Source organism: Micropterus salmoides, unplaced genomic scaffold (assembly GCF_014851395.1).
Source record: "Micropterus salmoides isolate LMB-PRFRI ecotype aquatic unplaced genomic scaffold, ASM1485139v1 Ms_hic_scaffold_18, whole genome shotgun sequence".
Classification (NCBI taxonomy): Eukaryota; Metazoa; Chordata; class Actinopteri; order Centrarchiformes; family Centrarchidae; genus Micropterus; species Micropterus salmoides.
The window spans coordinates 19390557-19413471 of NW_024040928.1; the positions used below are offsets into that span (position 1 = coordinate 19390557).

Consider the following 22915-nt stretch of genomic DNA (forward strand, 5'->3'; position numbering starts at 1 on the left):
AAATTCCATTGGGTTGGGGTGAAGGCAGACACTTGGTATCTCAGATCCTACTCGAGGTTCAAGCTTCAATTTATTCATCCATAAAATCATAGAATGTGTTCCCATCCTAATCAACCACCACTGGCTGAAGAACACACAGAACCGTAGATAAAACCAAATTAAAAGTTTCATAGTTTTATGGGTATTTTTATAGAGACCAGCATCGGGTGACAGTCCGTGCCAGCTCGTGTAGTGTGTGATCCCCTGTCACTGATCAGTCACGTAGTGTGAACGCCAAAATGACGGCAAGTTGTGTAGTGCGAACAGCACGGCCATTGGCCGACGCTGAAAGTCGTGTAGTCTGCACAAGGCATAAGTAATGTTTGCATAAATCACAAATGCTAAAACCGTTCGCTCTATGATCTGGATGAAATAATCCACAAAACGGCTTCATTTGTAGTTTATTAGAAATTAAAAGCTTTGTAAATGTTTGATACAATTCCCTTCAGTCTGTCAACAAACTTAAAACACTCCACAGGTCTCAGTCTTACCATGTCATAGTGCTTCATACAGACACACAGTTACTGTTTACTCATCAGTTAGTGTATCTTAGAGTTAATTTACAGTCCTGAATATTGTGATGTTACAAAAATAAAATCTAAAAAAATACACTGTAGATGTTTTAGTGAAGAACATCTGCAAAGTCAGTGGAAACAAAGTTAATGCAACTTCATTTAAAAACAAAAAGCCCTTTATAACAGGGTGATGGGAAATTTCAAAATAAAAGTAGAAGGCTTTTCTGAATAACAATTTAAGAGAAAGAAAGATCTTGAAAAAGTCAGTCCAAGAGCACAATCCCTGTCCTTCAGCTGTCCATAAAGATGCATCCTCTAGATGTCTCATGTAAGCACTGGTTAAATGTAACTATGTACATAAAACACCCAATCTGCAAAGTAACACTAGATTTAAAAGAAAACACTTCCTGGCACGTGATAAAGATCTGGATAATCCAAATGCTGCATTTCTGCTTGCTTAGAAAAAGAAAACTGGTGTTATCCTGAATACAGGTTTCACATTCACTGCATGCAAACCATGATGCATTCAATTTATTCTTTATTCATTTACAAAACCGTACGAAAGAGTTTAAATAAGCATATCAATCATATTAAAGCTTGAACGCTGACATGTGAGGACTGTTGGAATTATGGGGACATTTAGAGGACAAGGTAATATAGAAATCTGGCCTTTAAATCAAACTTGTGAAATATTTTGACAAAGCCAACACAACTTAAAAGAATAAACCTATTGTATATTTAACATATAATTGTGCACACACACACACACACTTACTTTACAGTTTCCACTTTGATAGCTTTATTTAAAGACAAATTTAATTTAAGATGTCAAAAAAGCCTGCCAATCAGAGGGCTTCCTGCCTTAAATTAAAGCTGCACTAATATTTTTATATTAGTCAAATAACAACATGTAATGTGAAAGCTGTCGCTCATAGTGACAAACCAACATGGAACTACAGTTCAGCTCTACTGAGAGTTTTAGGGTCTTAACACATCGTTTTGATTTTGCTGTTTTAGTTGACCCAACGCATAACCTTGTTTCCAGTCACACTGTTATCCAGCACCAATCAGCAGATAAAGTTAGCGGTTACTAGCTGGTAAACATAATGGAGCATTTAGCAGCTAAAGAGCCAGATATTTCCCTTCAGATTCTGGTGAGAACACAACAGAGCTAAAATTGAGTAAACATTGAACTTACATTCATACACGATTCCAAATAATTGCTAATGCTGCTCCATGTGTGCTGGATGTGTAAATAGGAAGTTCACCAACCCTTCATCAACTTAAAACATGATGATATGTCAGGGTTGTGTTTACAGCTTGTATCCGCTGCCCCAAGTGCCCAAACAAATCTGTTAATGCAGGTCAATATAAAGAAAGCATAAAATGGAAACTGTAAATGTTAAAAGCCGAAAACAGGACAGTAGTGTTTATGCTTAGCAGGATTTTAGTTAATGTATTAACAAAGTTTAATTTAACAGCCTTTTTAGAAATCAATTTTGTAATTACATTTTGCAATTCAGTTATATATTTTTTTTGCACATAACAAAATATATTAATAGGTAAATTTAATCTTTTTACCGTTGACTTTTTAAAATTAAATAACCACTTTGTAATAGCTTTTTCAAATCCATTGATTTAATTGATAATTAAACACTATAAAAGTCTATAATTATGCTACACTCCGACTATGACTGACGTAATAACATTTTAATAGCTTGACGGAGCAAACAGTGTTGCTGTTCGTGTGTTTTTTATCCAGGGAATAGCTTTGCAAACTCTGCGATGAAAGTACCAACATAGTGCATTTATTGGGAACTTCAGTTGCTTATAATGTTTTGCTAAATTTCACTTGAGAGTCCAACCGCTACAGATAGTAGCGAGTCAAACTGTAAGACTCAAATTGTGCACCTGTAATAATTCACATTGTGTCGGTCCCCTGTTTCCCCAAGTCAGTGAGCTAAGGAAGACTAAAAATTAAGTGGTTTAAGTGTTTGTGAGTTTTGGGACAGAATTTGACAACAATATCAAAAAATACAAAACTGCAAAAGTGATGTGCGGTCTGAGCTGATGTGAGTCAGTTCCCTTTACTTTTTGATATACTCATGGGGGGTGATTGCTGGATGTGATGAGGTGGAACACCACATTTTGCTGGATGTGGATGTAAGAGAAAATATCATAAGATGGTGATTCAAAGTTCAAGGTGTGCTATCACTTAGCTGTCCTTGTGTAGTGTCTGATGAAGATGCAGATAGAGTTGTTTCTTTGTTAAAAGCTGCAGTTTCTTCCTCTTGAAGTCTGTGGGCTTCTTGTACCTGCAATACAAGAAAGATGGTACAGTATTGTTTCAAAAGACACAAAAGGAATCCCTTAAATCATTTAGACAAAAAGACGTTGTCAGCTGACTCACAGTTCGATTACGATGGGGCCCGGTTTGATCTCGTCCATTTCCATGAAGGCAAAACATTTTGTGCTGGTAAACCTCTTTTTAGGTTTGTAGTGCTTGAATTCAAAGAAGATAGCTGCTCCTGAGGAATGTATTGCAGGTTTAACAACATGAATAATAAAGTTAACATACCGAATAATTACCTCACCAGTAGTGCCATCTCTATGAAACTCTCCTGCCAGTCTGTTTTTTTTTTTTTAGAACAAGACATGCTGCACACTGGCATGCGAAAATCCCAGGGGCATCAAAGGATAAATGTGTCTTACTGTCCATATTATATTTATTCTCTCAATACTTTTTGACTGCCCTACCCCGTGGCACTCAAACCCTTTTGTTCCTACTGAAAACTAGACTAAAGACTAGTTTTTAAAGTAGGAATTTCCTAAAACATCTGGGAATTGTAGTTTTTAGCTAACATTGTTTTAACAGCAGTAAATAGTGTGTTTGTTGGGAACTATTTTCGGACATGGATTAATATACATTTGGTGCACTAGTCCAGGCCAGGTTATGCTAGAAAAGAACTAGTTCGTTGTCCGTCCACGTCAGAAGGCAAAAGGTGTTTATTTCTGATCCAAAAGGCAACACTGGAAGGTGGAAGGTGTCTGTCATACAGAGGGGGGCGAGATGTGATGTCCTGGAAGACATTCATAGTGTTGCATGAGAGAGAAGCTCAAAGCAAACAGCTGGCCAATCACGGTGAGAAGAGGGTGCAGGGCGCCGGATTGGACACAGCCTCCCTTAATATGACGTCGGAAAGGTGTGATGGAGGGGGGTTTTGGAAGCTATTTGACCATCCTCTAGCCTTCAGTCTTTTACAGCAGCAGGATGATGTACAGTATGTGTGATTAAAATTAAGCTGCAGTGCCCACTTTCAGGAAAAAGATATATAAATCTTTGACTAAACAGGCAATAATTGTTATGGGATCATTTTATTCATAGGATTGGTTGTATAAAAGACAATCATGGAATATAGCCAGAATGATCCTAAAAATCACGTAAGGAATCTTGTGATGTTGGTAATGTAGGAATTTATTTTTATTATATTGTTATAGTATGTCACTTTGGTACCTTTTGGTAATTTCTCCACGTGTCTCTGGATCTCTACGTCCACACTGAAGTGAATGTAGGTATCTTCCTTCCTGGTGGCCACAGGGGTGTCCTGCACCGGGTTCAAATCTACACCGTTCATATCTGCAGGCAGAGAAAACACAGAACATGCTCTTGGTTTTGGCAGAATTTTATACAGCTGTGACGAGCAGGTTTTCAAGACTTCAAGGTGAAGCACGTCTGCAGCACTTTCAAAGCACTTGAGTAGCTGTTCTCATCGAGACATGGTGGTAGAGAAAAGGTTGTGGCTGTAATCTGAGACCAGCAGCTGTGGAGGTCTTCACCACACCGCCAGACTGACTCCACTTTAATCCAGACAACACATATTTGAAATGGGATGAATGGGATGCGGCTGTTACCTTTGACACTAATGGTCATGTAGGGATCGATGCACTGTCCGGCATCCTTCAACCCGATCTTTTCAATCTTTAATGTAAGTAGTGACATCCCAGGCTCTGATGGTAAACGTGGCAACAAGGTACCTGTAGAGGACAAAGGTTGTAGACATTACCAGTTACCATAACAATAGGGGCCGGCTTCATCACCTGTGACCAAAGATTAACGGCAGAACGCCGTCAGATTACAGGCTTTAGATTTAAGTAACCATTTAAATATCTTATAATACTATATATACTAACAATACTACAATAATAGTTCTTTCACGTCCATGTTCTCCACTGTCATGTTCAGATCAATCAATAAAAAGAAATTCTCGATGGAAAAAGTAGGCTGTATGCTTTCCCAAAGTTAGCGGAACGGAGGCTGACTTGTTAAAAGGGAACACTATTAACAAAATCTAACGGTATCTAAATCGATGTACTTTATTCTAAAGTCAAAAAGAAGCATTAACTCTAAAATGAACATTTTTGTCAAATCAGCAACACGGTGTGTATTTCCATTGAAAGGCTCCGATAAAATAATAATAATAAAAACACATCTGTCATGCAGTAGAGAACAAATTCAGATGCTGTTTGTTGATAACGCCGTACCTTGCGAAGCTGCAAATGAAGCAGGCAGGCAGGAATGAGCGATGAAGCCATGCACAGCACCGACAGAGAGAACAAAAAAGACACACAGTCAAACAGACAACGTGACACAACAAACATCCCGAACAGTTTGATGAGCGGTTATCAACGGGTCTACCAGTACCAGGGGCTCGCTGCGGGAAAGCTTCTGTAGCACCTGCTCCCGCTACCGCATCCTCCTCCTCCTCCAGCTCCAGGTTCTCCTCTTCCCCCGGGGCGAGGATTTTCCTGACAGAGAGGAACGCCAAGTTTGATCACTTCATTATCTACAGATTAGATAAAAACTTCCAAATATTTCTGTGAGGATATCCAGCCATGAGAGAGTGAGAGTTGCTGAACTTTTTTGGCTTGAGACCACTTAAGATAAAGCAAAGTCGACCTGCAACCTATTGTTTCAGAAGCTTAAAAAGGGGTTCAATTATCCAATAAAGCACAAAAAAAAAAAAGATTACAGCAAAAAATTTAATATAATTTTGTGTAGAAGAATTATTTTTTTTTTCCCTTTCCTATCTTGCCCTTAAAAAAAAAACCCTACCCTTGGGGTAGTTGTGACCAAAGAGGACTCACTGATTTAAGATACAAGAGGACAGAAGTGGAGCAAATAGATCAAAGAAAGTAATCCAGAAGTGTGTGCAGACAATAGTAAATCTGCACCATCAGCTGTACAGATCCATACAGATATGAAATCTGACAAGATGCCCAAAAAGTGCCGTGTAAACTTTTTCAGAGGGAAATAAACAGGTAGAAGAAGCACAGACACAGGATATTGTAGAAGTATGTACACAAATCTAATGCCAGACCAGCTTCAGTTTGTAAGGAAAAGAAGCTGTGTGACAAGATAATCTCAACTCAAAGTGCACTTACAGCTTTTTCTGAGCAGATTTCATCAGTGAATGGAACTGGTACAGGTGTCATGCCAGTTTTAACGTGACTGATTGATTTATTATTTAAATCATATTATTTCCATAAGGTAGTAAAAGGACTTTGGGTTGAGATTATTTTATATCTCACACACACACACACACACACACACACACACACAGTTAGTGAATAAACTTTAACGGCCAAGCAGCATATACTGTAAAATAAGAGCTTCAAACAGTAATGACATGATGATATTTAGTGATGGATATTTACCTTAAGGGCACCGGCTGGACATCAAAGGGAAATTCTTTGTTGTAGGTGAGAATATTTTGAATTACTGTTGACAAAAGGAGAAAGTTGAGTTGTGAGCGGATCAGAATACGCAGTCGATAACAGGATTGTTAACAAAGATAGCCGCTTAATTCCCGGGCACAACACTTACTGGTTTCCAGTTTCTTTAGTTCTTCTAACTTGAACTCCTCCTTCGACTGTGTGCACTGCAGAGGAGCCAAAGACAAATGACACACTTCGTACTGTACGTTATTACAAAAGGGAATTTATAGGGAAACAAGCCTGTTGCTTTGGCCAAGGAAGAAACAGAGGACAGAGCAACTTCCTGAAAGTTTAATGTAAAAAGTACAATGAAGAATAATTTCACCCCTCTGTCTGGTTTAGTGTCATTATAAATCTGAAAAAGGTTTGGACTCATAATTATGTCTGAATTATTATTTGACTGCAATTGCCATCTCTCTGTAAAAGCACTTTGGTGTTTTTAAAATGTGCTCTATAAAGAAATCGACTTGACCATTTCTATAATCCCAGATTTGACTGTGCTTGTTGTCATATTTCATACAGAATGAAAAGGAGCAACACAAACCTGCAAACTGCCACTTCTCATCTCCAGGCATGTTGCAATCTTTCCTAAAGTTTTCTGAAGAAGAAAAAAAGATATTAGTTTTTGCAAAGTAACTAACTTTTCTATTTAGATGTTAAAGGGAGATGTATAATGATTACCTTCTGCTCTTCTGTGAAGTCTGATGAATTTGATGACTGGACCTCTTTTTGCAGTTGTCTTGCCAGACTAAAAGGAATAAATCAAAACTGGTATTAATTTGTAGGTACAACTGAAGCAAAGCAATTATCAAAAATAAAGTTTGAGCCATTCAGTAAAAATAAATAACATCATAGAAGTGCGTTAATGATCTGCAGCAAAATCTGAAGATTCTTGTGATGAAAGGTGGCTAAATGATGTATATATGCGCCCCCTTGCGTTCAAGATATTTGGGTATCGGGGTGTTGATTTTGCGTTATTACTGCAATTTCAGGTAAAACATGAATTAGCTGACAACGCAGATCGCATCTTTGAAAATGTGCAAAGAGGCAGAGATTGTCTGAAAGCAGGAAACATTCCTCACAAACACAGATGGAAACCCACCCATAACAATGAGAGGGTGTGGCTGACTATTTCTCAATGCTCCTGAGGAACATTGCCCCGTTTCTGCACTGCATGACACATAATGAAACACACTGCGCGCAGCTCTGGATGATTTTCCATGACAGGCTTTATGAAATCGATTCTCCCGCAAATGAAACTTGGTGGTGGATGAACCTGGGGATGCAAACATGCACACAGCGACTCTGCAACAACTGCCACATCACGTCATGGATGGGTAGGGTTTGTTTACTGCTGACTGACAGCTCAGAGGTTGCAACTTCTTGTGAAGCACCATGCACCCGCTGTCTCTTACACGCTGTTGTCTGATTGCAGGGAGAGGTGAGAGATGGATTACAAGGTGAGGAAAAGAAGCGTGAAGCTGTGCTCAGGAGAAACCAGCTGTGTGGAGAGAGGCAGGATACACACATGTTGAATGCAACTTACATTTGGTACTCATCTATAGCCTCCACTAATTGTCCCCACGAGTCAAAGTCTGTGCCTTTCTTAAAACTGGCGTGCCATTTCTGAATAGTCTTGTTGACATCAGACATGTTGGCTGGGCGGATACTCGCGGCGCTTTCAGGGCAGCATAGCCGAGGAGGAGATTCATCTACGAGGCTTCAGCAGCAAGCAGCGTCGTCAGCCCGGTTATCTGGTGTCCAGAGGCGCACAGAGAGACCAGCGACACCCCGACCAAGCCCTTTCTGCCTGCTCACCCTAATATCGCATCCGCAACAGAAAGGAAGTCCCGCCTGGAGCTTCTGGGGTGCGCGCGTTTTGGGACGCGGGGTCGCACGACTGAACGGCAACAGGATGTCTGACTGTGTTGATGGTACAGTAAAACACTGCTGCAGAAAAAAAAAAAAAAAACGTCAAGTGCTATTTAATTTAAAGGTGCAAGCTGTGAGGAAGAAGCTTAAATGGAAGAAGTACTCACATCTATTACTTAATAGGCAGAATTACCACGAAGCACAAATACTGATTATTATTGATAGGCTAGATATTGCTACTTTTACTTAAGTAACTTCTTCCACCACTAATTAACACATACATGCATATATAGCTATATATAAATTATACATTGTTGGTTTTTCATTACTGATTAGTTTAGATATATGTAAACACCATTGTATCTAGAACTTTTAAATACTAATATATTAATACTCGTGGAATAAAAAGTACATTTCCCTCTGACATGCAAATATTTTTCGACCGTTTTGATTGCTTCTGTTGATTTTTGATTTTGAATTTGTATGTTTGAGATGCTTTATTTGTTATTTCTTTATCATTAATTTCTCTGTACATATCTAAATCTATTTTGTTTTTAATTTATGTGTGTTATTTTACTATTAATCATTCATTTATTAATTAATTATGGTCTAGTGTTAATCCATACAAGGACTTTCACTGTATTTGGGATCAATAGCAGGTTTCACTGCTGTGTGAATATTTGGCCTGGGTCTGTATTTTCATTTCCAGGAAACAGAATGAATATTTTTTTATTATTTTAAGTTCATTTTACTTATCTGTATATACATTTCTAACAGTAAAATTCTTCTGTTTTATGCAAATTATTTTTGTTTTTATTTCATTCTTGCTTTGTCAATGTCTGTTTTCCCTGTTAGTTTGAAATAAAGCAGTTACCAAGGTGAATAAAAAGGAAAAATAATTAATAAGCTTTATTCTGAGCATGTACTTATTGTAATGGGATTGTGTCTCTAACTTTAGGTCCCAATCACTTGATGTTAGTAATTTAAATACGTATAAAAAATATAAATTTTAATGCCAACGGATTGAATGATCAGTGAAGCCTTTATTTTGAAAACAACCCAAACGTGTTCCGGTTTTGGCCTGTCAGTCTCAATCTTGACGGTGTGGCACAACGTTAGCTATGGACGGAGGAACAGCACAGCAAGTGATGTCTTTCGGGTTGTATTAGCCCCTGACAGAATGAGATAAGATGGAAACCGTAACGACGGATTCGTCTGCGGCTGAAGACGATGATTGTTCAGATTCAGAGGTTTTATGTCTGATGAGAGTCGGAAGAAACTCAGACTGGCTTCGCCTGTTCGACAACACAGAGGTGCTGCTTGCTAATGCTAGCTAACTGCCTACAATTAATCCTGTAACTTGCTCAAGTTCACGATAGATTCGGGGTTTTCACATACAAGATATCCCTCATTCATGGTTAAGTTTTGTGTTTTCTTCAGCTTGCCGTTACCGAAGAGTATCCACATGTTGTAATGAGCTAAAATAGCTGCACACTAGATAGATAGCTAACTGTTGACATGTTTGTTTTTGACTGCACAGATCACGATTGGACGTGGTGCGGATGTAACCTACCAGCTGTTGTCTCCAAGCTGTCCTCTGATGATCTCCAGACTGCACTGTACTTTTAAGCAAAGGGAAGATGGTCAGTGGACAGTGACAGACATGAAGGTACACCAGCTTTCTAAATGACTCAATTATGAAGATTACATTCTCTTGTATTATTTATACTTGATTGTTTTTGCGATATTATCAAACATTCTCCAAAACCCAAATCATAAAGGATGTTTTAAACACAAAAATTTTCTATTGTATATGTTGTCTATTATGTTTCCATATGATGTTCTTGACAGAAGCCCTGTGATTCTGTATATTATATAAGTCAGCATTCCTCATACTGTTTCCTCACAATAAGCCAGACACCAGAGATATTACAGTTGTATTATGTTTGTGCAAAAATGTATGCAGTCCAATACAACATATCTGCCACGAATTCTACATTTATGAAGATGATAATGTTCAGTTTGTGTTAAAATTTTCCGTGAGGTGTTAATTTAACTGGATTTTGTTACTTATGTCATAGTTAGTGGTGGTGATGTTGTACTGGACTGCATCACATTGGAATGGGTTTCTAATATTCTTCCTCCCTCATGTTTGTAAAACACCTTAATATAATGCAGCCCAGTTCAGCACCACTGCAAACTACAACCTCAATCACAAACATAGTTAAATTGAACATTATCGTCTTTGTAAAGGTAGAATGTATGGCTGAGCTGTTGCTTGTGATTAAATTCGATTATACAGCTGAACCCAATAAAGTGGTCATCAAATGTATGTTTTAAATATTTTTTGGTATATACAGTGCCTTGCGAAAGTATTCGGCCCCCTTGAACTTTTCGACCTTTTGCCACATTGCAGGCTTCAAACATAAAGATATAAAACTGTAATTTTTTGTGAAGAATCAACAACAAGTGAGACACAATTATGAAGTGGAATGAAATTTATTGGATATTTCAAACCTTTTTAACAAATAAAAAACTGAAAAATTGGGGGTGCAAAATTATTCAGCCCCTTTACTTTCAGTGCAGCAAACTCTCTCCAGAAGTTCAGTGAGGATCTCTGAATGATCCAATGTTGACCTAAATGACTAATGATGATAAATAGAATCCACATGTGTGAAATCAAGTCTCCGTATAAATGCACCTGCTCTGTGATAGTCTCAGAGGTCCGTTTAAAGCGCAGAGAGCATCATGAAGAACAAGGAACACACCAGGCAGGTCCGAGATACTGTTGTGGAGAAGTTTAAAGCCGGATTTAGATACAAAAAGATTTCCCAAGCTTTAAACATCCCAAGGAGCACTGTGCAAGCGATAATATTGAAATGGAAGGAGTATCAGACCACTGCAAATCTACGAAGATCCGGCCGTCCCTCCAAACTTTCAGCTCATACAAGGAGAAGACTGATCAGAGATGCAGCCAAGAGGCCCATGATCACTCTGGATGAACTGCAGAGATCTACAGCTGAGGTGGGAGACTCTGTCCATAGGACAACAATCAGTCGTATACTGCACAAATCTGGCCTTTATGGAAGAGTGGCAAGAAGAAAACCATTTCTTAAAGATATCCATAAAAAATCTCGTTTAAAGTTTGCCACAAGCCACCTGGGAGACACACCAAACATGTGGAAGAAGGTGCTCTGGTCAGATGAAACCAAAATAGAACTTTTTGGCAACAATGCAAAACGTTATGTTTGGCGTAAAGGCAACACAGCTCATCACCCTGAACACACCATCCCCACTGTCAAACATGGTGGTGGCAGTATCATGGTTTGGGCCTGCTGTTCTTCAGCAGGGACAGGGAAGATGGTTAAAATTGATGGGAAGATGGATGGAGCCAAACACAGGACCATTCTGGAAGAAAACCTGATGGAGTCTGCAAAAGACCTGAGACTGGGACGGAGATTTGTCTTCCAACAAGACAATGATCCAAAACATAAAGCAAAATCTACACTGGAATGGTTCACAAATAAACATATCCAGGTTGTTTGAATGGCCAAGTCAAAGTCCAGACCTGAATCCAATCGAGAATCTGTGGAAAGAACTGAAAACTGCTGTTCACAAACGCTCTCCATCCAACCTCACTGAGCTCGAGCTGTTTTGCAAGGAGGAATGGGCAAAAATTTCAGTCTCTCAATGTGCAAAACTGATAGAGACGTACCCCAAGCGACTTACAGCTGTAATCGCAGCAAAAGGTGGCGCTACAAAGTATTAACTTAAGGGGGCTGAATAATTTTGTACGCCCAATTTTTCAGTTTTTTATTTGTTAAAAAAGTTTGAAATATCCAATAAATTTCGTTCCACTTCATGATTGTGTCCCACTTGTTGTTGGTTCTTCACAAAAAATTACAGTTTTATATCTTTATGTTTGAAGCCTGCAATGTGGCAAAAGGTTGAAAAGTTCAAGGGGGCCAAATACTTTCGCAAGGCACTGTAGTTGTTAAATATAATTCAACGGCAGCTGAAAAAGACTGTTGCTTATTTTATTTGTTTTTACCTCAGAGTCTCAACGGCGTGTGGGTGAATGGAAACCGCATACCTGCTGAAGAAGCCCATCAGCTGAGGCTCGGAGACTCCATACAACTTGGGGTTCCTGTAATTGGAACCAATGTGGAGTTTGACTACATCCTCGTCCAGCGGCCCCTCAAAGACATTAAACTCTGCCTGGCAAAGGGACATAGAGAGGGTGTTAAAGCAGCCCATGTTCCCAAGAAGCCCAAGAGGAAATTGGCTATGGAAGAAGTTGAGCCTTCTACCTCAAAGCCCAAGCTGTACCGCTGCTCTTCTGCAGACAAGTCATTTGCAAAGCCCTGCCCTCTGTCACCAGTGAAACGCCAGCAGAGGCTCAGTCACACCCAGCCGGCAGAAACTGGACCCAGCAGACTAGTCCAGGAAGTAGACCAGTCCTCGGATTACTCCAGCACTATTTGTGACCTGGACAACTTGCAGATGTAAGCCCCAGTTTGTGCCTGTCATATCTCGTCATTACATTGGAGTCACAGAGCGAAGCATCAGTTTTTCTGAAAGATATATCAGTCAAAATCTTTTGAAAACCCTAAAAGGTTGTTTGACAAACCTTGCTGCAGTTTTTCAGGTATTTTCACATTCCTTGAAGATGTTTCTGTCCAGCTGGATCACAAAGTAATCTAAGGCTGCAAATAACAGTTATTATAAACATAGCCAAGGAGGTTATTTTTTCGGTGCCGTTTGTTTGTCTGTCTGTCAGCAGGATTACAGAAAAAAGTACTGGTCATGGGCCAAGAAGGAAATCCATTTGTTACAACCAAAGCACACTTGTTAAGCTAATAGTGAATTGTTATCAACAAGCTACAACGAAAGCTTTCTGTATGTAGTCTAACTGTTTATCTTAATTTGCCACTTACCTTAAAATTTGGCAAATTCTTGCACACTTAGCTGCTGGTTGAGACAAACCAGCCACTCCTCTCTCTACCAGTGGCACCTGTAGATAGTTAATCATAGCGGCAGTAAAGGGTGGAGGAAAGAGTGACGCTGACTCTGTTTTTCAATTTTTCTTCATACTAAATTTCACAATATTATTTATTTTACTGACATTTTGCTGCACTGAGTCATTGTTTCCAGTGAAATATTATGTGTGAGTGAAAATAGTGACAGCATTAAGTTATATTTCAAATATAATTCTAATCTTGTTCTGAATTTATTATTTAAAGAAATTATAATTGAAAACCACCCAATTCTTTAGTAATAAAAAAAGAACCATGCCGATAAAAGGATGCATAAGATAAAGATATAATCCTAACGCCAGGGGCTTGTACGACAAAGCAAGTTCAACATGCATAGGATATGTTTTCGTTATCTGGCTTAATTAACCCTAACAGTCACGGTGGGGATAAGCGGTACCACGAAGCAGGTTATCAACTCTGTAAGTCAACCCAGTGTTTCTCAATCCAGCCGTGAGCGCGTTCGGTGTTAGCAGCAGATGACCAATCACAGTCATCACAGCGTTATATTTTACAAACGAAGAGCTCACTGCGGTACTACAGAAATACGACATGGTCTAAGTAACACAGCTGCAGCTGACACGTGCAGAAAGAAAGAAAATAGCCGGCAGTGTGAATGCCTAAATGAACAGGCGTAGTCTAATAATGCGTCGATTTGATGTGTTTTTATGAGCTGTATGATCAGCCTTATTCTTTCAGCTCGCCTGTGTGTCAGCGTTTCCACATTAAAAGACACCACACTTTAAAGAACTTCTCGTCTCTTCAAAAATGAGATTAATTTATTTAACACTCAAAAGTGTTCCAGACATTGTTCTAAATTAATTTCATATAGCAATGCAACAAAAAATCCGTTCATGCCATAAGATGTGGTCAAATAGAGGTTGAATCTCAACATCTAGGCTACTGAAAACTCACCTCATTACCTTTGCCCACATCCGTAAAAGGTTGGGCAGTAGCCTACATGGCCAGTCTCTGTGATAGACTTTAAGATCGCTACTAACCTAAAATAAATAGCCTACGTTCATAATAAAATTTAGTATTTCAATATCTCTACCAAACTGTTCATTATATTTTGCCTTACATAAGAAATAGCCTATATAAGAAATATGAAACCCGTTTATTTTAATGGCTGCGACAGACACAATAAATAAAAAAATATGATTTTGATTGACATTTTAAAGCAGTTAGGAGGCTACTGTAAAAACCTGTAGGCCTACAATAACCTAAGGCTTTTAATTAGTCTCTGTAGGATTATATCGCTATAGACAAGAGTTTCTCCACATCACCGCAGCTAACATAAAGTTGCCTCTAAAACAGTCTGTGGGATTTCCCACACATGGTGATGTTGTTTTCCAAGAGAGCTGATTGGTCAGTAGGCGGCGTTATCATAGAGTTGATCTCTTATCTAAAGGATTCTCTCAATTACACAATGTGTGACACTATTTTGTAATCCAATCCATTTTGTTTTAATGTTCTACAGATTTTATTAGCAACTTTATCTGAAATGTAGTGTTGATAAATGAGAGATGTAAACTGTTATATTGTTTGGGTTTCAACCAGCGAGTTAAAGCGACTCACTTTTGTTAGGAGTGGAGTATTTGATCTCCCTGAAAGTATTTCTTCATTTATTTATGTTTGCAGGTACAGCCAGAACCTTCTGATGCTGAGGGAGCAGGTGGACGACACCCAGAGGCAGGTCGCCTCGCTTGGGGTAGAGCCCCAGAAGGCCGACCCGCTCAGAGAGGAGCATGTCAGGGAGCTGCAGGTTCAGCTGGAGACACTCCGAGCCAAGATGCACCGGATGGAGACGCTAGAGAAGTCCTTCAGTGAAACTAAGAGGCAGCTGGAGGTGAGAGGGTTTTCAGTATTGCATCCAATATGCAGAATTGAAAATACTACTTCACTTTTAAATGGTTTCTAGATATGCATTACATTTGTCTATTAATGATATACAGTATAAGAAAACCATCTGATAAATTCAGATATTATGGCAGCTTTTATGGAGTTTTTGGAAGAAGAACAGCTGGCAAAATAGAGAAAAGTAAAATTTTTATTTAATCCCAGTGGTGTCTAAAGATACACATAGTTTTGGATTTATGTGCTGACGTTTCTGTCATCAGATTGACAGTAATTCTTAAATACTTTAAGCAGCACACATGAGATTCAGTTAAGCACGATTGTATTTGGGTGGCAACAAACGTTTTAAAGCGAGGGTTGATATTTTGAAACCTTAGCACATAAAACTGAAACTTGTCTGCATGGCTGGACAGCTTTAGCACTGAAAAATGTCTTTAGTGATCTGAGTGAACCGAACTGTCTAATAATTCTTAGCTGCAGAGAACTTTAAACTTCTAACTGCTGCATGATTTGAAAATGCAGCTTAAAATAATGACATCAAAGTGAAAGATGTTTGTATTTCACTCATTTTTTCGGTAATGTGGAAATATCAAAAAGGCTGCGTGTGCTAATGTCTTTTGTTTTTCTAAAGTTTCTGTTCTGTTTGTGGTGAGCCAACAGATTCCAGAATAGAAAAACAAATTACAAAACAGTATGTTATGATTATAATCTGTAAGACCACAGCGTTTGTATGAATTAATGCTAGGCACAAAATATTGTCTTTAATGAAAGTGGAACTTTTTATGTGTGTAGGCCCAGAAAACACAGCAACAAGAGGAGCTTTTGAAAAAACAGCTGGAAGAAGCTTTGCAAGAGGTATGCAGCATAAACTTTTCTTTATAGTTACGCCACAAAGCAACCAGACTAAGGGTTTATAGTGAATTTATAAACATGTTATTCTTGTATGTATGAAATTTACCACTGTTTTTTGATCTGTCTGTTTTGAATGTTCTTAGCAAAAGAAGGTAATCGGTGAACTTGCCCTTTCTCGGCAAGGCTTCGAAGAGATTCTTTTGGCCAAAAACAAAGAGCTGGAAGTGACAAAGGTATGACCATATTAATGACCATCTAAGTATTCGTTTGGCATAGTTTGGCATGGCATCAGCAAAGCTTTATTCATTTATTCATCTATTTTTGTAGGAGGAGAAAGAGAAGGCGAGGGCCCAAAAGGAGGAAGTTGTTACACAAGTGACTGAAGTTCTGGAGAATGAGCTTCAGTGCATCATCTGCTCTGAGCTCTTCATTGAGGTAGGATTAATAATCATATTAGCATGGTGTATATCACCTTTGCGATTCTCATCTGCTGTGTCTTACGTACAAATCTTTGTCTCTGATTGGATAGAAATTGCATAGTAAGTACAAAACCTGAATACAGCAATATGGCATTAATGAAAGCAGTGTAAGACACGCCCTTTCTTTTCTCTTTGAGGTGCTTCAGAAGATGGACACAAAAACATGAGCACTATAATAAAATGAATGTTTCAATCTGTATTGATACAGGCAGTCATCCTGAACTGCGCTCACAGCTTCTGCTGTCACTGCATCAAGCAGTGGCGTAAAAAGAAAGACGAGTGTCCCATCTGCCGACAGGCCATCCAGTCCCAGACCCGCTGTCTTGCCCTGGACAACTGCATCAACAGCATGGTGGAAAACCTGAGCCTGGATATGAAGGCGAGGCGGCAGACGCTCATCTCTGAGAGGAAAGGTGAGAGGTGCGTCATCAACAGTGTCATTAGTATCCTACAGTTAACAGTTAAGAGAAGCATTTTCTTCCTACTTTTGGTTGTTTTTAAAGAGATAAATAAACAGGACATAAAAATAAAAGACCTTAAAACAAACAGACAGAGGCTATGTCATACACAATAAGAACCAGTTTACTGTATTATAAAGATTAATATCCTAAATTTACAGAAAAAAACATGGATAACACTAAATACCCAAAGGAAGTTTTCCTTTTTTCAGAGAAGCAAGCTTGTGACCATGATGTCATAAGCTCAGGTCAGTGGACAGCCTTGAAATGTCTCAGGGTGTTGCACAGTGAGTACAGGAACAGATAAGAGACAGTCTGATCATTCCTCAGAGAGAAACCCCTGTACAAAATCCCCATTTTGAAATACTTTTTTATACATTTATACAATACATTTTTCGTGTCTAAGTGAAGTATATGAAGTGAAATTGGACCAATATCTGTCCTAGTTGGAAGTCTTAATACTTGACACAACATATGCTTATATTTTTAAACAATATAGGGTTTGTTATGCCAAAACACTGGTATGTTTACCATGTACCCAATTAGACATGTACTGTTTGAACTTTTTACCATCTGAGTTAGAATATTTAAGTAAATATGTTAACGCAGTATATATCATAATATGTTACTAGTTATTAAAATATGTAGTACATTTATCTCCCTACCCTAGCCCCTAACCCTCAAAATTCAGTTACAGAAACACATCAAAAACTAGTATACGACAGTGATGTTTACTCAGTCAGGATCACACTAATGCACAAGTTGCCACACGGATGGCCCACATAGCATTAATATCTGACTCACCGTGTAGTCACTAGCAATAGTGTGCAATGCCACATTCATCAGATCAAATGACTGGGATAGCCTTGACATGTCTGGATGAGCCCATTGACTAATGTTCACCTCGTCTTCAGCAGTAACCACTAAAGTGTCCTTGTGTGCTTGATCCTCAGCTAGTGTGGCGAATCTGCTCAGAGGCTTTCAAGCAGTTAACGATGTTTTGAGAGTATTGTTACACTCACTGATTTAGCCGTCTCTGCTTTATAGTTAGATTTGCTTGTTGGTGGAGTGAGGGAAATAAGTTGAAAATTAGTAAGTAATTAGGCAACTTTATTTCCGTAGCATCTTTCCCAACTATAGTGACAACATTCTTTACAAATGCACATTAAAGTACAATAACATAAAATACAATACAAGAAATAATTATAGGATCAAACAGAGATTAAAACACCGTAAAACAAAGTCAGCTGAAATGATACCGAGGGGATTTTTTTTTTACTTACATTGGTTTAGCTAAAACAGTTCGTCTTGAGCCTCGACTGTGGAACTTTAAACAGGATTTGGTTGCCACACTTGTCAAGTCTGGAAACTAAATGCTTGTTTATCAATGCTGCAAAATAATTTCTAATCAAAAATGGCAAGCAGTGTGGTCTGGTCGATCTCAGTCAACATCATGTTGGTTGTTCCTGACTCTTAAAGCATACCGTGAAATGTTTTGATTTAATGTTTGTAAAAAAAATACCAAAAACTTTGAGGACTAGCAACATCACGTATGTTCTTCGCCTTTAGATTAAAAAGGTCTACTCATGATGAGGCTTGAAGGTTGCCCAATTCGCTTTCAAAGGATCAGTGTGGTGATATACAATTTTTTTCTGATTGTCAACAAATCCCCTAAAAAGTCAGCCTTTTTCTTTAAAGTCGTGTAAAGGAAGTGAAAGAAAGAAAAAGTGGCTCAGAGAGAAGGTGTTGTTCTTTCAAATCTCTCTAAAGAGAAACGAAAAAGTTTTCTTTTTCTGGTGTTTCCCAGCTGCTGACTCTGCTCAGGTGATGGTGATCGATGATGATGATGATGATGATGACGACAGCAGCAGGAGCAGCAGCGACAGTGACGGCAGCATGGTGTCCATAGACAGTAGCCTCAGCTCTGTGGTCTCCGTGGACACAGACAGTAGCATCCACTTGGACTCCAGTCCGCCCTACAGCGGTTACTCTGATGAAAGTGTTGATGACTTTGAGGATTAGCTGTGGGCTGTAATGTGAATCGGACTTTTTGGTGTTGCGTTTCCCTCAAATGTTCCAGGGAATGATTGGGCTCATCGTGAGTCCAAAGGTTTATGTTTTTCTTTTTGTAAAATGATCAGTTGTGTTGTTGTCTTTACTTTCAACTAAAGGAATAAAGTTTTTTCCTATGCATTTTCACACTCACTCCGGCCTGTTTGTTGTGCTGCACATGTTGACTTTTACCAAGCATTGATTCATTATGTTAATGGTTATAAGGAACTAGCAAATTTTTTGAAATCAGAAGTCTTCATCGTCATCATAATAGTAAAAGTGTTCTTTGATGAAGCCTCACTTCATATGTTGTGATGGTTGAACGCATGAGAGATAGAGAACAAACCTCTGCTGGGAGTGAGAGGACCATACCAGTGTTTTTGTTTGTAGCATGTTAGCATCATGGCTTTATGACTAGCAGTGTCAGGCTGTGGGTCAGTCCACCACTTTTGTCAAGACTGCAGTATCGCAGGAAATGTTAGATGGATTGAGATGAAATATTTTGTACAAATGTTAATGGTATTCAGAGGATAAATCCAAATAACATGTTTTGTTTGTAGAATAGTTTGATTTATGAATAAATACCTGCGCAGCTAATGACATTCCCATCAGCCCCAGCTGTAGGTCTACTTTGCCTTCGAATTAGCATTTGATGTTATCATGCTAACAAGCTGAGCTAACAGCTGTTTGCATTTAGCTCAAAGCACCACTGTGTCTTAAGTACAGCCTCACAGAGTTGCTAATAGGGCTGTAGACTCTTGATCTCATACATTACATTACTGCAGACCATTTTCCATGTCTTTAATGTGTTTTCTTAGCTTTCGGTCATCAGTTGGTTGTAGAATTGACGTACTTGAGAAAGGTAGTGCATCACAGTGTCCACTTCAGCAGTCTTATTGGAAACAATAGCTAATTTAATGTTCATCGTAATGGAGTGCATTCTTCTTAAATTGATCTCCACTTGAAATTTTTACCACAGCGCATTAATGTAGCTTTGACAACAAAAGTACCTGCAAGCTACTGTTAGCTCCCAATAAACTGAATTTAATAGAGCAACCATTTGATCTAACAGAAATCTCCATCAGACATGGTCAACTTGGCTTTTTAAGTTTGTATTTTTATTTTTTTTTAAACAATTTGGAAAGGCAAAAATGTCACAGTATACAAAAATATATAAGAATATTGGTGTGGTCATTTAATCCATTATTTCTGTCATTCTAGAGGTGGATAAAAGGGACCAACTGTGAAAGAGAACTGTAACGTAAAAATACTATAATTCCTGAAACATGGCCAAACTCAAACAATCACAGAAAAGGTCGACATTTTTTCATTGTTGTTATTTTATGTTTCATTCAGCGGGGCCCTACTTTCTATTCATCCCCATGCCCACCTGGGAGTTGCCTCCTCTCCTGGCACACGAGCTGTATAGTGCTTTGCTGAAAGGAAAAAGCATTAATCACTCCCATTGGCACCACTCCAGAGTTTACCTCACTGGTCCTGATTTAAGTAAACAAACAACAGAATGCTTTCACCTTATGAGATTATGTTAGAAATGTTCAGTAGGTTCATTTTAAGTTCACTTGTCAGTAAAAGCTACGTTGTTTTATTTTTATGTAAGGCTTTTTTTTGGCCTTTTCAGTGTACAAATAATTAGTGTGCAAGACAAAATACAGTAAAGGGTATCACTTTCTGAAAGTTTTGCCATTCGTGCCACTGGTCTGATGTTATAAGTTATTGACATGGTTGCTATTTAAAAAAGAAAGTTTAAGAGATCATCAATCACTTTAACAATATTACACATTTTGATCTGCACATCTACAGTCACTATTGGAGTGGGTGTCATTAAAAATAGATCTTCATCTTGGAGAGAAACTCTTTCTTTTGCTCAGTCCTTCTGTCTTTTGGCAATTACACACATGCTGTGTTGCCTAATGCAACAGCTCACTGTGCTCTGATAGCAATGGAAATGTGATGGCACAGTACTGTACATACTATAGATACATAGTGTTGGTGCTTTTGTAGGGGTGGGATTTAATTGTACCATAAATAGTCACTGGGTGTGTTCAATACTCCAATATGTATATGAGAGAGCCTGCACTCAATAAGATGTATGAGCCGGTATCCTGCTTCCTGGTATTGTGCAGGTTGGCCCACCGTCACACTTTCACGGGTTAGTGGGAGCAGAATGGAGCCATTGTTAATATTATTAATTCAATTTTATTTATATAGTGCCAAGGTTATCTCATTTTACTTTATAGAGCATGTCTAGACTGTATAACTTTGTAATATTATTCAGAGATCCAACAATTCCCACCATGAGCAAGCACTTGGTGACACAGGCAAGAAAAAACTTCCTTTTAAGAGGCAGAAACCTCGTACTGAACCATGACTCAGGCTGGGTGAACATCTGCCTTGACCGCTTGGGGTTTATTAGTAACACCTGTGCTTTTCCTGTCAAAATGTCTGCTGTAAAACCTTGATCTTAATTAGAGAAATACAACTTAAGTAAACTATCATTCCTCATACATAATTTTTACATACATGTATTACAGTTACCGTTACATATAGGTATCAGTCCTAAAGAAAGTTTGACAGCTGGACCAGGCTTCCTCATGCTAAGACAAGTTGATCAGTGAACCTCCACAGTTGTTATGTGGTGCAGATTCAGGGACACCCATCACCGTGACTCATCCCACACTGGCGCTACCCAGAGTGCAACTGGATGAGCAGCTCACAGAGGCAGTTTGCCTGTGCTGTGGATGGCTGATGTCACGCCAGTCCATTAAAGGCGGAGTACGAGGGAAGTGTGTGTCTGTCAGGCCATATTACATGAGGACGACAGTGATGGACTGCCTCAGGGCTACAGTTCGAGCCTCTCATTTCTCCATCCAATTCCTCCATCCGACTCCTGGAGCAACCTTATGTCAGAAACAGCCATCTCTCTCTCTCCGCCCTTCCACAGGGGAAACACAATCAGCTTTTGCTGCATGTACCTGCTTCCATCCATGCATGATCATGTGAGAATGTTGCCCAGATAATTAATAGAGTAACTCAAGCTCCAGTTGAAACTATTAGTCAATTAATAGATTGTTCTAACTACTGATTAATTGTTACAGTCATGTTTTTTAAGGAAAAATGCCAAACGTTCACTGGTTGCAGCATCTCAAATGTACAGATTTTAAAGTAGTAGCTATAGTAGTGAGGATAGTAAACCAAATGTATTTGGGTTTTGTGCTGTTTGTCGGACAAAAAAAGCAATTTCAATAAGTCACCTTGGGTTATGGGACGTTATAACGATGTATATTTTACAGGCAAACAACTGATCGATTTATCTAGATGATGAAATAAACAGCCCTAACAAAATATTAGATCATCAAAGTCTCATCTAAGTGCATCCTCCCACATCCATACAGATAATATCCATTTAGAAATCTTTTGTGGAGCATCTTGCACTAAAGCAAGAGGGGGACAAATCTATGCTATATGTAGTAGGTATGACGTACAGTTTAAAAATGCAATAGCTATTTTAATATACATACGCATTGTACTGACCAGTCTTGACTTGTGTGTTGCTTTACCAAAACATCAAACCATACATTCTTACAGATGTCAGATGCAAACGTCATATCCTCCCAATCTAATCAGCTCTTATGACCATGATGCTGAAATGGTATCCACCTGATAACTATCGTTGAGAAAATACAAGCTCACTCCTAGTAGTGTGCTGCCACAACATACAAGAGAAGACAGATTAAAGGAAAAGAGCTGTACAAACCAAAGCATGCACATATTCTCTGTCTACTCCACTCCACCCCTAAAATCTGGATTCCATCCATTTCCGTTCAGGACATTTTTAAGCACAGCGTAGCTCAAATGATGAAGTGTTGAGTCGTGCATGGTAAATTTACAAAATGTTGAGACTATAAATTATGTTTTACTTAAGGTACAATTTAATTGTATGTAATTTAATTTGTCTGTCATCT

General features: G+C 38.7%; 2 protein-coding genes across 4 annotated transcripts; one reads left to right on the forward strand and one right to left on the reverse strand.

The window, feature by feature from the left end:
- Positions 1–428: 428 nt before the first annotated feature.
- On the reverse strand, positions 429–8222 carry aida (axin interactor, dorsalization associated). 2 transcript variants are annotated; one of them, XM_038727061.1, is made up of 11 exons: positions 7876–8221; positions 7011–7077; positions 6874–6927; positions 6439–6493; positions 6270–6333; positions 5257–5360; positions 5097–5105; positions 4467–4589; positions 4069–4191; positions 2965–3082; positions 429–2869 (listed from the first exon to the last, which is right to left on the reverse strand). In XM_038727061.1, the coding sequence occupies exons 1-11, from the start codon at positions 7980–7982 to the stop codon at positions 2770–2772; spliced, it is 924 nt and encodes a 307-aa protein (XP_038582989.1). In that variant the 5' UTR covers positions 7983–8221; the 3' UTR covers positions 429–2769. The 2 variants fall into 2 exon arrangements, with proteins under 2 accessions (XP_038582989.1, XP_038582990.1); XM_038727062.1 differs by lacking the exon at positions 5097–5105 and having other exon boundaries at positions 7876–8222.
- A 1071-nt stretch (positions 8223–9293) lies between these two features.
- rnf8 (ring finger protein 8, E3 ubiquitin protein ligase) lies at positions 9294–19085 on the forward strand. 2 transcript variants are annotated; one of them, XM_038727059.1, is made up of 9 exons: positions 9294–9514; positions 9742–9870; positions 12258–12706; positions 14876–15083; positions 15884–15946; positions 16087–16176; positions 16271–16378; positions 16631–16835; positions 18688–19085. In XM_038727059.1, the coding sequence occupies exons 1-9, from the start codon at positions 9392–9394 to the stop codon at positions 18900–18902; spliced, it is 1590 nt and encodes a 529-aa protein (XP_038582987.1). In that variant the 5' UTR covers positions 9294–9391; the 3' UTR covers positions 18903–19085. The 2 variants fall into 2 exon arrangements, with proteins under 2 accessions (XP_038582987.1, XP_038582988.1); XM_038727060.1 differs by having other exon boundaries at positions 16631–16842; positions 18688–18828.
- Positions 19086–22915: the final 3830 nt, after the last annotated feature.